At 31.2% G+C, this 14,855-nt stretch overlaps 2 protein-coding genes and 2 non-coding genes across 5 annotated transcripts; 1 reads left to right on the top strand and 3 right to left on the bottom strand.

The window, feature by feature from the left end:
• Positions 1-3,899: 3,899 nt before the first annotated feature.
• LOC115706473 (putative glucose-6-phosphate 1-epimerase) lies at positions 3,900-7,567 on the top strand. 2 transcript variants are annotated; one of them, XM_030634130.2, is made up of 9 exons: positions 3,900-4,439; positions 5,003-5,162; positions 5,342-5,416; positions 5,774-5,830; positions 5,918-6,081; positions 6,251-6,385; positions 6,574-6,676; positions 6,762-6,861; positions 7,045-7,567. In XM_030634130.2, exons 2-9 carry the CDS (start codon positions 5,049-5,051, stop codon positions 7,236-7,238), a joined length of 942 nt encoding a protein of 313 aa, XP_030489990.1. In that variant the 5' UTR covers positions 3,900-4,439; positions 5,003-5,048; the 3' UTR covers positions 7,239-7,567. The 2 variants fall into 2 exon arrangements, with proteins under 2 accessions (XP_030489990.1, XP_060969341.1); XM_061113358.1 differs by lacking the exon at positions 3,900-4,439 and having other exon boundaries at positions 4,585-5,162.
• An 817-nt stretch (positions 7,568-8,384) lies between these two features.
• TRNAM-CAU (transfer RNA methionine (anticodon CAU)) lies at positions 8,385-8,456 on the bottom strand. Its single transcript has one exon. It is a non-coding gene; the product is annotated as a tRNA-Met (tRNA).
• A 332-nt stretch (positions 8,457-8,788) lies between these two features.
• Positions 8,789-8,860, bottom strand: TRNAM-CAU (transfer RNA methionine (anticodon CAU)). Its single transcript has one exon. It is a non-coding gene; the product is annotated as a tRNA-Met (tRNA).
• Positions 8,861-9,019: 159 nt separating this feature from the next.
• On the bottom strand, positions 9,020-13,621 carry LOC115708113 (exosome complex component RRP41 homolog). The gene is made up of 13 exons (XM_030636309.2): positions 13,426-13,621; positions 11,578-11,786; positions 11,411-11,457; positions 11,258-11,318; positions 11,121-11,159; positions 10,805-10,872; positions 10,641-10,719; positions 10,493-10,529; positions 10,184-10,300; positions 9,954-10,039; positions 9,553-9,642; positions 9,378-9,438; positions 9,020-9,295 (listed from the first exon to the last, which is right to left on the bottom strand). The coding sequence occupies exons 2-12, from the start codon at positions 11,629-11,631 to the stop codon at positions 9,391-9,393; spliced, it is 726 nt and encodes a 241-aa protein (XP_030492169.1). The 5' UTR covers positions 11,632-11,786; positions 13,426-13,621; the 3' UTR covers positions 9,020-9,295; positions 9,378-9,390.
• Between the last annotated feature and the right edge of the window lie 1,234 nt (positions 13,622-14,855).

Raw genomic sequence — 14,855 nt, 5'->3', positions numbered from 1 at the left:
TTATTCTTTTTGTATTGTGTGTACATTTTATACATTAACTTCTCATATTTATTGTATGTGTGAAGTTATAGTTAATAGTATCTCATAAATAAATTATTGGTCAAATTATAAATATATATCATTTATTTGTCTAACCAAGTAAATACATCAAAACAAATCGAAAAAGAACGCTTATTGGTTCCAATAAAGAATGGTCCATGTTTTAGCTTAGCATAGTATCATATTAGATAATGATTATTTGGATGGATCAATTATTTTAATTTATAGAGGAGATTTATAATTTTTTTTTTTCATTTATATTAAGGATGATAAATATTATCATGTAATATCAAAAGTGTTGGAAATAGCATTATATATTATTTTAAAGTGACATTTTGAGATATGATTTTTATTGAGATTTACTTGTTTAAGTGAGATATTATTGGAGATTACATGAATACTTAAAAATATCAAGATATTTTAGGAGATATTTCTCTCACATGAGTACGTAAAATAAAAATCAAGTATTATTGTGTGTGTATTGCTCAAAATGAGAATGAATTGCGCATTTAGAATTTAAAGTGAGGGATCGTAATTTTTATTTTTTAAACCTGGGGCAAAAATAAACTAAAAAGAATGATTTTGATAAAATTGAACTGACTACTACCCTATGTAATCTAATTGACTACCCTATGTAATCTAATTTATGTATTACACTAAAACTAATATTATATTTATAAATATCATCTTTTATTATAAATATATATCATAATTAATTAAATTGCATATACATTATTTTTCCTATTTTTATTTTCAAAAGGGGCAACTAATCCGCCTTGCTTCTAAGTGGATCTGCCATTTAGAATGATGGCTAAAAAAAAATAGTGGTAAGCTAAAGAAAATATTACATTTTGAATGGGTAGCTTTGAGTAGTACCAGAGGCCCAAAAGGGGAGAGTTTAAATAAAGGGGTAAGTTGAAAAATGCCTCTTTTATTAATCAATTAACTAAATTTGCCTTTAAGTTTATATTTTTTTGAAACATACCTCTTTTTATATGTGTTGTACCTAAAATACCCTGACATAAGAGAGTCACATGGAGAGTATCTTGAAGTGACATGGGCAAAATTGGTACAATGTTTAAAAAAAGAGGTAAAAATGATAGATTTTAAAAAAGATGGTAAGAATAAAAGAGGACAATATAAAAAGGGTATAAAGTGTAATTTCCTCTTAAAATAAAATCCATGAGCTGATGATAATATGAATATGTGGGTAATGATAGGATATGCATGTGGCGCACATTACCATGAGCGCGTAGCCAAGGGGGGAGGGGGCCATCGAAATCCAACGTTGGCCACATGATCGTTCACTTCGTCACCTAAGCTATAATATTATTATCATCTCAATTCTCAAAACATAACTCTCTAATTAAATTAAGTGCAACTACTAAATTATAATATTAAACTTTGTATTATTGTTGCCTTGCGTGTAATATTGTTGTTTGAATTTATTTATTTGTCTTTTTTTTTTTTGGTTACTTGGTCCTCTATTGTGTATTTTTTTATTATTATTATTTGTCGATCGTAAAGAGAATAATTTCTTTTGCTTGTAATATTAAGTTTATTGGATATTTATTTTTTCTTATGCTTAACTATTGTAAAGCAAGTTTTTCTTTGACTGCTGATTGACATTTTCATTCAGCAGCTTTGACACATTTTGCTTAAGTAGTTAACATTCTTATTAAATACAGTGGAACATAAAAAAATATTTAAAAGGGCTCCTCTAACTTTATCTTTCATCCTTAAATAATTTTAATAAAGGATTAATTAGATTTTTTATCCATAAACTTTGACGTGTACAGTGTACAGATCAGGTCTCTCGAACTTTAATATATGTACCAAATTGAAATCGTGCTCCCTAAACTTTAATATATTCTAAATTGTGCTCTTAGAACTTTCATCCACTTTAGACGTCTTTCGGTAAAATAGTACGAAGTCTTTAAATCGAACAATCTCTATAATTTGAAAGAATTTTTATCACCTTAAAAAATTTACACAATTCAATACATTATCAAAGTTTAAGACAAATGCTTTATTATTTAGTAGGTTTGTGATAAACATAAGAAATATTAAAATTCAAAATATTTATTTATTTGTATCATTTTTTTTGTCAGATATTTTTTTTTTTGTCATTAAATCAAAATTATAAGTAATTATCCACATTTTGTCATGCGCCGAAATAGTAAATACTAATGACTCGTTTGGAACGTCGTTTGTATCGTATTATCATAAAAATTAATATTACATAAAAATATTATATAAAATACAATTTAATATAATACAATACGACCTAATACGTAGTTATAGCACTAAATATATTATTATATATCGGTAGGTACGTAAATAAAAAATTTTGTTCCTTCAGACAATCCTGGTTATACAATTGTAATTTGTTAAGGTGGGTGTTGTTCGGCATTACGAGTACTGTTTTTGTAAATATGTGTAACTATATTTTAGTTATATATAATAAAATTTGTAATTTACTAGTATTAGCATTATTGATAAAGAAATGTTTAAAATTAGTTCACGTTCATATTAATTTACACAAATATATATTTATAAATTTCATAATTTATACTGTTTAATATATATATATAAGGTATAATTTTTTTCTGAAGAAAAAAACAAAACTGCATATGAAATTCCTAATCAGAATAAAATAATCCAGTTTGTATCTAGCTGAATATAATTAACTAAACATCTGATTATGTTTATTATAAATAAAATTAATTTTACCAAAATTGAACTAGTTTGATTAGTTTCTTTAAATAAAAATTATGTTGAACTAAATTTGTTTCTGATTATTTTTGTTCATTTTGACAATTATATATAGTCAATTTTAGTTTTAAAATTTATTTTATAACACGATTTCAAAACAAACAAGTATCAGGTTTTTCTTTTTTGTAAGGAAAAAAATTACATGAATATATTTAGATAATATAAACTACAAATTAATTAGATGCTACATCCAAAAGAAGAAGAAGATAGAATGGCTTTGTAATATAATGATTTGGTATGAAGATGAGTTAGCCATCACTTTCTGATTTTCCATTTTTTTTCAAAAAAAAAAACTTATCATCTCATTAAAAAATAGCATAGAATTCTAATAATGCAACACTTGGTGACTCTGATGTTAGTCGTTACTAAATAATATATTAGTATTATTTGCTTTTGCTAAATTATAGTAGAATTGAGATTGGAGTTATTGTCAATAATTGCTTATAGCAGCAATAAAATATATTATTTTCTAATACTAGATTAATTCATAAGCAAATCCAGTCCAATTTAAGCTGCCACAGCTCTCTGCTTTGTGATTTTGTGGGTTGCTCTTTCAATAAATCAGTAGGGAATGCTAATCCGCATACTTTATAAGCCACAGTTATTTTTGAAAATTTTTCCTCATTTTTGGATTATTCTTGTTTGTTTGATAACCGTTGTTAATTTTCTGCACCTACTATCATGGATAAATTTGTTTTCTTTAACCACTATGGTTTTGGCTTTTTTTTTCCCTCATTCTTCGAAGCAATGATTTACCATAAAATTTTAAATGATGATTTTTATCCGGCCCTTTGTGCATTTTGAACTCTTTCGTAACACTAATCTTGTTTTATGAGTTGTCCTCTGTTTTAATACGTTGACACGTTTTACCTAAACAAAAAAGATGAAAAAGAATTAGCATTATAGACGGTTGATAAACAAAAGCAGGTGTTAGGAGGCGACTTGACTGAATTTGTCATTATCTTTGGTAGTTGGTCCACGTGGTCATGTGTTTTGATTTCCATTGGATTTGGATGGACCAATATAATATAATAAAAGGGAAGATGAGATGACCCTACTCCGACTAGGCTACTATATTAAAATAAGGGATGTTAAATAAATGAATACTAATAGTAATAGTATCTGTATATCCATCACCAAAATTCTCAGATTTCAAATTTGACTGTTTTTGTACAACCAACATGTACTTCTTCTCGTAATATTTAATCCACGTCCTATTATTCCTGCTCCTAGATCTCTCTGCAACTGAATAAACAAGCACCCTTTTTTTTCTCCACTTTGTTCCTCATTTTTCTCATTACCACCATTTAATGATTCCCTCAGTTTTGTTTTGCCTCCTCAGCTGAACCTTCACGTTCTTGTTTTATATTCCCTTTTTTAATTGTTTAATGTAAACTTCAGAATATAGAAATGGTTCTTGGAAAAGGGTTGCTTTAACTTTAGAGTTCTGAGCCTTTTTGCATGTTCTTAAATGGGCATTGCTTTGTTTCTTAAGTTTTGAGCGTTTTTTGGTTCAATTCGTTTGGTCTTCCTCAGAGGAGTTTGGTTAAGGCTTTGCTTGTATGCGATCTTAGTGGGTTTTGTCATAGCTTGGGCTCTCAAGTTTCAGCTCAACTCTTTTTAAGGTAGGTACAGTGAATTTTATATACAAGTATAGAAGTTTGATCAATACTATTCCTTTTAAAAAAGATTAAAAAACAAAAATGGGATTCTTTATTAGGGAGATGAGTTTTCATATATATTCTTTACTAATAAATGCTTATTTTTTTGAAATAAAAAGGAGAACTTTTGCCTGCTATCTTATCCTTATGGCTATTTTGTTTACTTTGTCTTCACATGTATATGAATGTGACAAATCTCTTGTAACTTAATTATGAACTCTAAGTAGGTGTCGAGAGATTCCTTAGCGAGTGCCAAATGTTTCCACTTTGTGTGTTTGGGTTTTAGAGCTTCAACAACATTATTATTTGAATTGGCATTTTCAGATTATCCCAAGCTAGGATTTTCTAGATCTGTGGGGTATAGAGGTTGGTGATATCAAATTGGTGACTGGGTTTTCTTTTCCCCTTGTTACTCAGTCCTAGATCACAGTTTTTCTTAGATGAAATGAAGGATGGGTCAAGTTTAGATTTTTCTACCGGTAAATATGGCTTGTAGTCCCATTTTAATTTTGCTTGTTATTTGAAAGGTCTTTGTCGAGAGTTAAGGAAAAGATTTTTCTACCTATTTTCCAAATGGGTCATCCAGCAGCAGCAGTATGGGATAATAAGGCGGCTACTGAGATGACAAAAGACTGGAATGGAATCGATCAAGTTGTGCTTCGGAGCCCACATGGAGCTTCAGCAAGGGTATGAATCTTTTTTTTTTTTTATGCCTGAAAAGAACATCTCTATGTAACATGGTCTTCAAAATTGAAGAATCTAAACCTCATTTTAAAGAGGGACTTCCCCTTTATATAACATGTTATGTTTTGTTTAGTTATATATCTATGAGATTTGACATTAATGAATCTCTGTTGATAACATAGGTAAGCTTGTACGGAGGACAGGTCACTTCATGGAGGAATGACCATGGGGAAGAACTTCTTTTCACTAGTAGTAAGGTAAAAAGAAAAAGTACAATTTTGCTTTGCCAATGATTGAGATAGGCCATATAATTATAGTTGACATATTATGTGGTTGGAATGTATCCTTTAGTTGACTGATCAATTTGTTTGGTCCATGAGTTTCATTCTGTTCTGTTCATGATTTTTCTTGTTTATTTTAAACAATGAATTTGGCATACTTGCTTGGTTTCTGATACCAGATTTTTAGCTGTAATTATTATTATTATTTTTTTCACTAATGGTACATGATCTAATCCATGTCATAACTAAATGTACTCTTATATGGTGTGATGGCTGAGGTGAGTTTGGTTGCTCAATTTACTTATTCTCTAGCTTGTTCTTCATCCTTTGTAGGCGATCTTCAAGGCCCCAAAAGCAATGAGGGGAGGAATACCTATCTGTTTCCCTCAGGTATCATTTACTTTACTTGCAATTGATTTAATTCAGTATCCATTATAAACTTGCTGATGGATTTTTATTGCACTCATGCTTCTGAAGTTTGGGAATGGTGGATCAACAGAACTGCATGGATTTGCAAGAAACAAGATTTGGATGATCGAGGATAGCCCTCCACCTCTGCATCTAAATGATTCCCATGGGAAATCTTTCGTTGATCTTCTACTCAAACCATCTGACGATGACATGAAATGCTGGCCCCATAGGTATTAGCTTTATCTGCCTTTTCATTGGTTTTGAGTTGAATGGACAGCACTCGTTATGGATTTGTTTAAATTTTGCTTCAAGTGTATTATGTCATTGGCTAAGCATTGTTGTGGAGAAATGCCTTCCTTTGAATTTGATAACAGAATGAATCTTTGCTATCCCTTCCAGCTTTGAATTTCGTCTCAGAGTGTCGCTGGCAGCTGATGGAGTTTTGAATATGATATCACGTATTCGGAATGTAAATGGAAAGCCTTTTAGTTTTTCATTTGCTTACCACACGTACTTCTCAGTCTCTGACATAAGGTATGAAAAATAGTTCAAACTGGTCTAAATTTTCCCGTTTGCATCATAAAATTTGTAATTTGTTAGAGAATATATCCTAGAGACCAAGTTGCTTGTGTATAGAACAACCTCAATTAGAGGATTTCCCAACTGTTACTTGGGTATTGACTCCATTCTAATTCTACCTTTTCTTTATTATCTCTTCATAGTGAAGTGAGGATAGAAGGCCTGGAGACACTTGACTATTTAGACAACCTTTGTCAAAAAGAGCGATTCACTGAGCAAGGGAACGCCATAACATTCGAGTCTGAAGTAATGCCACAATATTTTTTTTCTTTATTTTACATGGCAGAAGAAATCAATAACTTTTCTTACAAACACTTCGTTACCCTGCTAGGTGGATCGTGTTTATGTCAGTGCGCCTAACGCAATTGCTATCCTTGATCATGAAAAGAAGAGGACATTCGTGATAAGAAAGGAGGGACTGCCAGACATAGGTAAGCTGTTTTTTTAAGATACATTTATAGAAATTGGGACCCCTGGAGCACTTTAAGCCAACCTAAACAGAAAAATGGATGCATAGGTTGTTAAGACAATTCTTTTTTCCTTGTGTGAAAAAGAATAGATTCAGCTAATTCTTGAAAGTTCATAATCCTAATCTTTCGGATCTTTGTGGACAGTGGTTTGGAATCCATGGGAGAAAAAATCAAGAGCAATGGGGGACCTTGGGGATGAGGAATACAAACAGATGGTTTGTGTTGATGGAGCAGCAATTGTTAGACCTATAACTTTAAAGCCTGGCGAGGAATGGACAGGGCGAATGCAGCTCAAGGTTGTTCCTTCAAGTTTTTGCAGCGACCATCTCGGTTTCTGATGTTCAAGAGAAGAAGGCCAAAGACAGTTCCAAGGATGAAGATTGAGAGCCTCAATTTGTTTGTTGTTTGTTTCTTTATTTTTTTGGGAATATAAGATGTTGAGTTGATGTTAGGATGTTCAAATGTTTAGAAATAGTAAAGTTATATGGTTAGTGATTACGTAGAGGTTGTCAAGTCTTGGTCCCGTCCAGGATATGGGATGAAACTAATCTTAAAGCCTGTAATTTTTTAAAAAATGGCATGTCCCTTCTTTTCCTTTGTTTTATTTTCTTTTGCTGAATACTGAATAGTAATTGTTGCAGCTTATTATTTTTATATTTTTTTGGCAGTTTTTATTGTAATTTTTAAGAAAATTTACATAACAATTTATAAAGTAATTACTGTAGCAGCAAAAAACTGGAAAAATAAAAAAAATAAATAGCGTAAAAAGTGATTTTGCTTATTATTATTTTTTTCCAAAATGTCCAAAGAAAAATGATCGTGGGAGTCAGCACCAAGATATTACATTATGAATAAAAGTTTATAATTTATTGTGACATAATTTTTTATAAAAATATTATTTTTTTTATAAAATAATTGTAAAATAACAAAACAGAATAATTAAAACAACATTAGAAAAACTAAAAAACAACCATGGAACAATAATAAAAATTTACAACCCGAAATTGCTGAGATCGTAGTCATCAAAGAAGCGTTGAGTTGGATTGCGACTCATCCCTGGGACAATGTAGTATTAGAAACGGATAGTTTGATGTATGTCCAAGCAGTCCAAAGTAAAGTTTTTATGTCCTCGCAGTTTGATCTTATTGTTCAAGATGTTAGGAATTTACTTTTGAATTTATTTTTTATTGAGTTATGTTTTGTTAAACGATCTGCGAACAAATTGGCTTATTGCTTGGCAAGAAACTCTTGTTTCTCTACAGGTTATGTGCTTCAGTTGGAGGATTGTTCTTCTGAAGTGCGTTCTATTGTTTTGAATGAGTTTAATTAATTCAAAAAAAAAAAAACCATAGAACAATAATAAAAATTTAACACAATACAGAATATAAAAATACAAATTATTTTTTAAAAAAAAAAAAAATCCACCAAAAACACCTTATGTCAATCACAAAAAATAAAGCATTAGAAGCCCAACTGATAGTCAATATCAGAGCCAGGTTTCGATCCTGGGACCTGTGGGTTATGGGCCCACCACGCTTCCGCTGCGCCACTCTGATTGTTGATGGTGTTTGCTACTAATAAGATTCTATTTTGACTTGTCAGAGTAATTTTATCACATCAGGAACGAGCGTGCAACTACTCAAACATTCAAACTTATAACTCCAAATCTGCTTCTTTATTAGTTTAAATTTAATATTACCTCCCTACAAAATAATAATACCTGGAATCATAAACAAACAATTTGAAATTTAAAAAGTAATAAGTTGAATTTTAGCTTCACACAACTATGACCACAAACATGAACATCATCATACATAATACCCTGATAAATTATAGGAAATGTCATCAAAAAATCACTTAAAAATTGGAAGCCAATCTGATATTCAAATATCAGAGCCAGGTTTCGATCCTGGGACCTGTGGGTTATGGGCCCACCACGCTTCCGCTGCGCCACTCTGATGCTTCTTGGTGTTTAAAGGTTAATGGTAATAACTAATAACTACCCTTATTTTAATTAATAAACTGCGTTGCCAATAGGTACACCTTTAATTTATCACATAACTAAATGATGACCGAGAATTGTAACTATTAAAAATCAATAAACAAATAACTTCCTATCTGCTTCAATAAAATAAATTCGAATTTTACTGAAAAATATTTTGTTCAAACACAACACAATTATCCTCAATCGGCTCCAACTTTAGTAGTGCCTGGTGCCTATGCTAAAAGATGGCATCCAGTATGGTTTGTTGATTACATCAGAAATATTCCTAAAATTCATCTAAATGAAAAATATCTAGAATCCAAAATGATTTCTTCAAAGATGTGTATGGAAGAATGCAACTGAGTCTCTCCTGATTTGGAAGGCCCCATGGTAGAGTGATCGCCTTTAACCCTGTGAAAAATACAACACCTGAGAGTTAGACTTTGCCTGGCAATGCTATTTTTCGAAGAGTACAAATAAATAGTCTCCTTACCATTCATTACGATTTATCCTCCACGTCGAAATTCTAATTGCTTCGTATTATCCAGCAGTATCTGTCATAAAAACTCATCACAAAACTATACCAAAACAATAAAAGTGACAAAAACATTGTTGTTTTATGCTTGGGTTGCAATATTAGTGTGGTTTGTATGTGTTTATATACTTACTTCTCTTAGTTCTTTTGCTATTGCCTTGCAACCTTCCGTTGCTAATTGCATTACAGTTTCGAAAATATCCAATGGCAACTTAGAATCCATCTGCATTAGCAGAAGTCAACAAAAGGTTGTTAACAAAGAAAGTTGGCATGACTCCAGAGGAAATTGTGCTTAATTAAAAACATCTTGATATATGGAGCCCTTAAAATAGTTCATTATGTAACACTTCATGTCAGAACCTGCAAAGGGTTTCGGCTTTGAAACAGAGAAAAGCTCAATATTATGCAGCCAGTTTCATATCCAATCCAGCAATAATGTTAGAATTGTAATATAAACATGAGAAAATAAGATATAATTACACAAATAATATACTTAATATTGTGAATAGAAAACGAACAAAAAAATTATGTAACCTGAAGAAGAGTCACTTTGTCCAACTTTGGAAGAATCCCAACTGTGACATCAGGTCCTCCAGCACTATCTTCTACATAATTCAAATCTGTTGTAACAGCAAATAACTATAAGCTATCAAATTTTTACTACACTTATTTAATACATATCAAGATAAAGCGAGAGAGAATTTTGCTTCAGAAAGAATAATTGCGAAAATATAAAACTAAAACAAGAAACACAAAGAGATTACCAAGCAAAGGAGTACTATTAAGGTAGCCTGCACTACAAGAAGTAACAATTTCACGCATTGGGATCCCAGCATCTGCAAGGGCCAGACTAGCAGCATTGATGCATGCAGATCTAGTTCCTGCAGAATTGAAACCATATTCAAAATTTAAGAGCAAACCTTTTCAACTATAATATCAAAACAATGAGACATCCTGTACATTCCTGGAAATATTTGCCAACACTAAACAGCATCTAAGTGAAAAAAAAAAAAGGAGACAGATAGAGAGAGCTTATGAGTGACCAGACATAGAATTTTATGAATGTCAATTACCTCCATCTGCTTGCAGAACTTGGACAAAGATATCTATCTGCAAAATAGAGCAAAAACAAAAATGCTTTTAACAAATAACAAACTTTACAATCATTTAGATTAAGAGACGGAAAAAAGGGGTAAACAAAATTATTAGTTGGAATAAAACCTGAGAACGAGGCATTAAATGTGTCATTATACAAGATTCCATGGCTTGACGAATTACTAGAGATATCTCTGTTGATCGCCTAATTAAAACAACATTTAACATCAATCTCCCAAACCCAAGAGAAACATACACTTGCAAGATAAAGAAGGAAATAAGGTCCAAACCTGTCTCCCTTTGGTTTTCTCATGCGATCTCCAGTACTAAAATTGGCCATACTATACTCACAACGCACCTGTAAATTGAAAAGTACATAATCAATACCTCATTAAACATACATTCATCAAATGCTAACAGTAGTTCACACTCCGAGACCCTATGCAAGTATAATAATCAATTATATGACAAAAACTACAAGTTAATGTAGGATAATTGCAAATTGATGGCTACATGGTTCTGATTGTCAGATAAGTTGAGCAGCTTTCTTAGCATTTCACTACCAGCTTATATGAATAACCCAAACAAATAAGTGTGAGTGATTACCAATGCTTGGTCATTTAGTAGTTGGCTTCTATTTTGGACCTGTAAAAGAAATTATAATAACCTCAAATATGCTTCATCGATTTGGAAAATGAAGAAATAAAAATGAAACGATAATCAGCATTTTTGGGGAGTAGTACCTCTCGGGGGCCATAAACAGCAGCCACAACTTTGGTGTTCCCCATTTCAAAAACGGCAGAACTGATACAAAAATAAATACAACATTATTCTTGTTATTATTATCAATCCAGAAACTGAGTTTGTATTACAGCAAAAATGTTTAGTATTAATACCCGTCTGCTTTAGCCACGGCTCCGAGTTCTGCTCGAATTTGCCTCATCTGATACCAAAGAAAAAACAGTTTTATAAATATTATAAGCCATAAATTAAAGATTCAAAAGCAATATTTGAGAGAGAGAGAGAGAGAGAGAGAGAGAGAGAGAGAGAGAGAGAGCTGTACTTCGGTCGGACGGCGTCCATCTAATCGGAGACCTTCAGGGCTGACAAACTCCATCAAAGGCAACTCTTACAAGGTGAAGCTGATGACGCCGTGGAATGGCTTTTACAGAAATTCAGAAACCCGCTGTTTTTGTTCACAAAATCCTCGCAGTTTGTAAGGAGAAACTCCAAGTCCAACACTTTCACTTTGGAAGAAGAAACTCCTCCTTCCTATACGACATTTAGGGTTTAGCTTTTTTTTTAATCTTATTTCTTTAAGTAATATTAGTTTGTTATATAAAATAAACATACACTACTTTTATCAAACAGTAAAAATAAATGAAAAGAGACACTTACAAAATTAACATTTATATACTCTAAAACAAATATGTATTGCTAGTTAAAAAAAATCAAAATCCTTATTATCACTCGTCACAAAAAGAAAAAAGGACAAAAGAGGAGAGCATTGGAGCTGATTGTCATTGGCATTCACCTCAGGTTGGTAGAATCAAAGTCAACATTAATGTAGGACACGATTTAACTCACTGAAAAGAAAGATCAAAGTGGTTTTAGGAGATGATGCAAGTGTGATGGTGGCTCATCAGCTATCCCTTGGTCTGGCCCCTAAACCTCATGTTGCAAGTATTGATAGTGTAATCTGGTAGTGTATTCTTCTATGTACGCATTTGGGATATTTTTGTGATTATGGAAATGGATTGCCAAAGAATGTGTGAAGCCATTAACAATAACGACGTGAAGCACTCTACCTTTGGAGTAGTTTTAGAGATATAGCTCTCCAATCTAAGAATTTCATTGATATTTATGTTCTGTTTATTATAAGAGAATGGCTAACTATCTAGCCCATCTTCTTGCTAAGTTATCTCTTTCCTTATTGAGTGCCAAAATATAATAGTCTGGCAATCATGTCCGTATCTGGCCCTAAACTATGATAGTATGATTGGCACAAATTATACAAAATATATCATGAAAATGGCCTGCCTCAATTTTCCTTTCTCTAATCCAACTTTCTTTCCAAATTAAATTAAACACTGATAAAATGCTTTCTGCTTCGTTGGCTAATTACCTTTGAACTGGAACAAAATAATAGGCCAAAGCTCAGCCAGTAGATCCCTCACCACATTAGCTAACAAAAAGCCTTTTCATATGGAAAACTAAATTTTGCGTAACATGTTGACAGAGTATCAAATGACAGATTCACTACAAAAGAGTTTGTTCCCCCGTATTGGGTTTGGATTACTTTAGAAAAAAGACATAAAGGGCTCGTTTGGAACGCCGTATTAGGTCGTATTGTATTGTATTGTATTATATTGAATTGGATTATATATCATATTTTTATATAATACTATGTTAAACTTTAATTTATACTAAAATATTATATATTTAAGTGTCCATAAAAGTTATTACCACATATAGTTTTACATAAAAATATTGCATAAAATACAATTCAATATAATACAATACAATACAATACGACCTAATACGGCGTTCCAAACGAGCCCAAAAGGGTTTATGAAAATGTTTAAACATAATATGCACTGTGATTTCTTCCTCTAAGGTCCTAAAATTCATGTCGTCGTGGTAATTATTAGCTATAGTTTCTTTGCATCATTTTATCAAACACTTAATAGACATCAACCATTAGTTTAAGAGTAACACGTTACGGTTACCCTACAAGTACCTTGAAGCTCAACAAACAACCAACACAGAAAACTAACACAGACACTACTCATAATCCAGAAACTAACCCAGAAATAATTTTAAAAACAACCAAAAGTTAAGAGTGTTTTTTTTCAGCAAACAAACAGCAATGGCATGGAAAAAGAAAGTGAGGAAAAACCAGAAAACTCACCTCTGGAATCAAGACAAAGGGAAAAGATGGCGTAGGTAGAATCGGCAGCGGCGTGGCGGCGACCAGGTTGGAGCTTCAGAATCTTCGAGTAGAGCTATGGGGTTCGCGCGGGTATAGGTGGGAGAAGCTCAAGATTATTTATTCAATTGAGGGAAACTTAAAAAAAAAAATACCAGAATTTGAGTTAAGTTTTATAAAAATACTGATTTTTTAAAAATATTGTGTTTTTATAAAACATCAGTAGAACATAAAATAGAACAACTCATTACAACAGTAGAACAACTAAAAAATACCAGTGAAAACTTAACACAGAATTCTGCAGTATGAAACTTATAAAAAAATACAGTAGAACACAAAATAGAACAACTCAAAACAACAGTAGAACAACTAAAAAACACCAGTGAAAACTTAACACAAAATTTTGCAGTATGAAACTTATAAAAAAATACAGTAAAAAAGTAAAAAATACCACCTGACAGTATTTTGTAAAAGATTAACAAAAGTTAGTATACTATGTAAATTTTCCTTAATTAAAGGTATTTTTACAATCCGGGCGAGTATCACCATCCAATTAGGGCCTCCCTGATAATCCAACTGTGGTTTTTGCCATAAGTTCAGGGTTGGCCCGAAAGCTTTGGTCCAAAGGTAACTTCTGCTATTGTTAAAACATTTGTGCATATAATGATATTTTAAAAAGGCTAATTAGTAATTTTTCCTCCTGAACTTTGACATGTACTAAATCGTGCCTCTGAACTTTTTTACCCGTTAAAAATTTCTCCTGAACTATAGAGATTGTTAAATTTAAGGACTTTTGTCTAATTTTAGTAAAAAATTCTAACATGGATGAAAGTTCAAGGGGCATGATTTAGTACATATCAAAGTTTTAAGGGCATAATTTGGTAGATATCAAAGTCTGCGGAGCATAGTTTAGTACATAAACAATCACTGAAATAGTAAAACTGAATGAAATTAAACAAAATTCCTTAAATTTAACAATCTTAATAGTTCGGGGGGAATTTTCAACGGCCAAAAAAGTTTAGGGGGTACGATTTACTACATGTCAAAGTTCAGGGGAAAAAATTACTAATTAGCCTTTTAAAAATAATGATATTAATTTTTCAAAAAAATAAAAATAATGATATTAATTGGGGAGTTTTATAAAAAAAAAAATTATATTTTTACTCTATACTATTTTTTTAAAAAAAAAAAAAATTCTTCCTTCATGTATTCTTAAAAAATATAAATATAAAATAAAAATAAAGTCTGTTTTTTTTTAATATTAAAAATATTAAAATAAAAATTATATGAAATTTTATTAATACATAATAAAAATAATTATAAATAACTTTAAAAAATATGAAAATAAAATTAAAATAATTATTAAATTTAATAAAAAAACAACGTGGAAAAAAATTTAAAAATATATATAT

The sequence above is a fragment of the Cannabis sativa genome, chromosome 1 (genome assembly GCF_029168945.1).
Source record: "Cannabis sativa cultivar Pink pepper isolate KNU-18-1 chromosome 1, ASM2916894v1, whole genome shotgun sequence".
NCBI classification, from domain to species: Eukaryota; Viridiplantae; Streptophyta; class Magnoliopsida; order Rosales; family Cannabaceae; genus Cannabis; species Cannabis sativa.
Note: the sequence above shows the minus strand (reverse complement) of the source record. Positions and strands in the feature narration are given on the sequence as shown.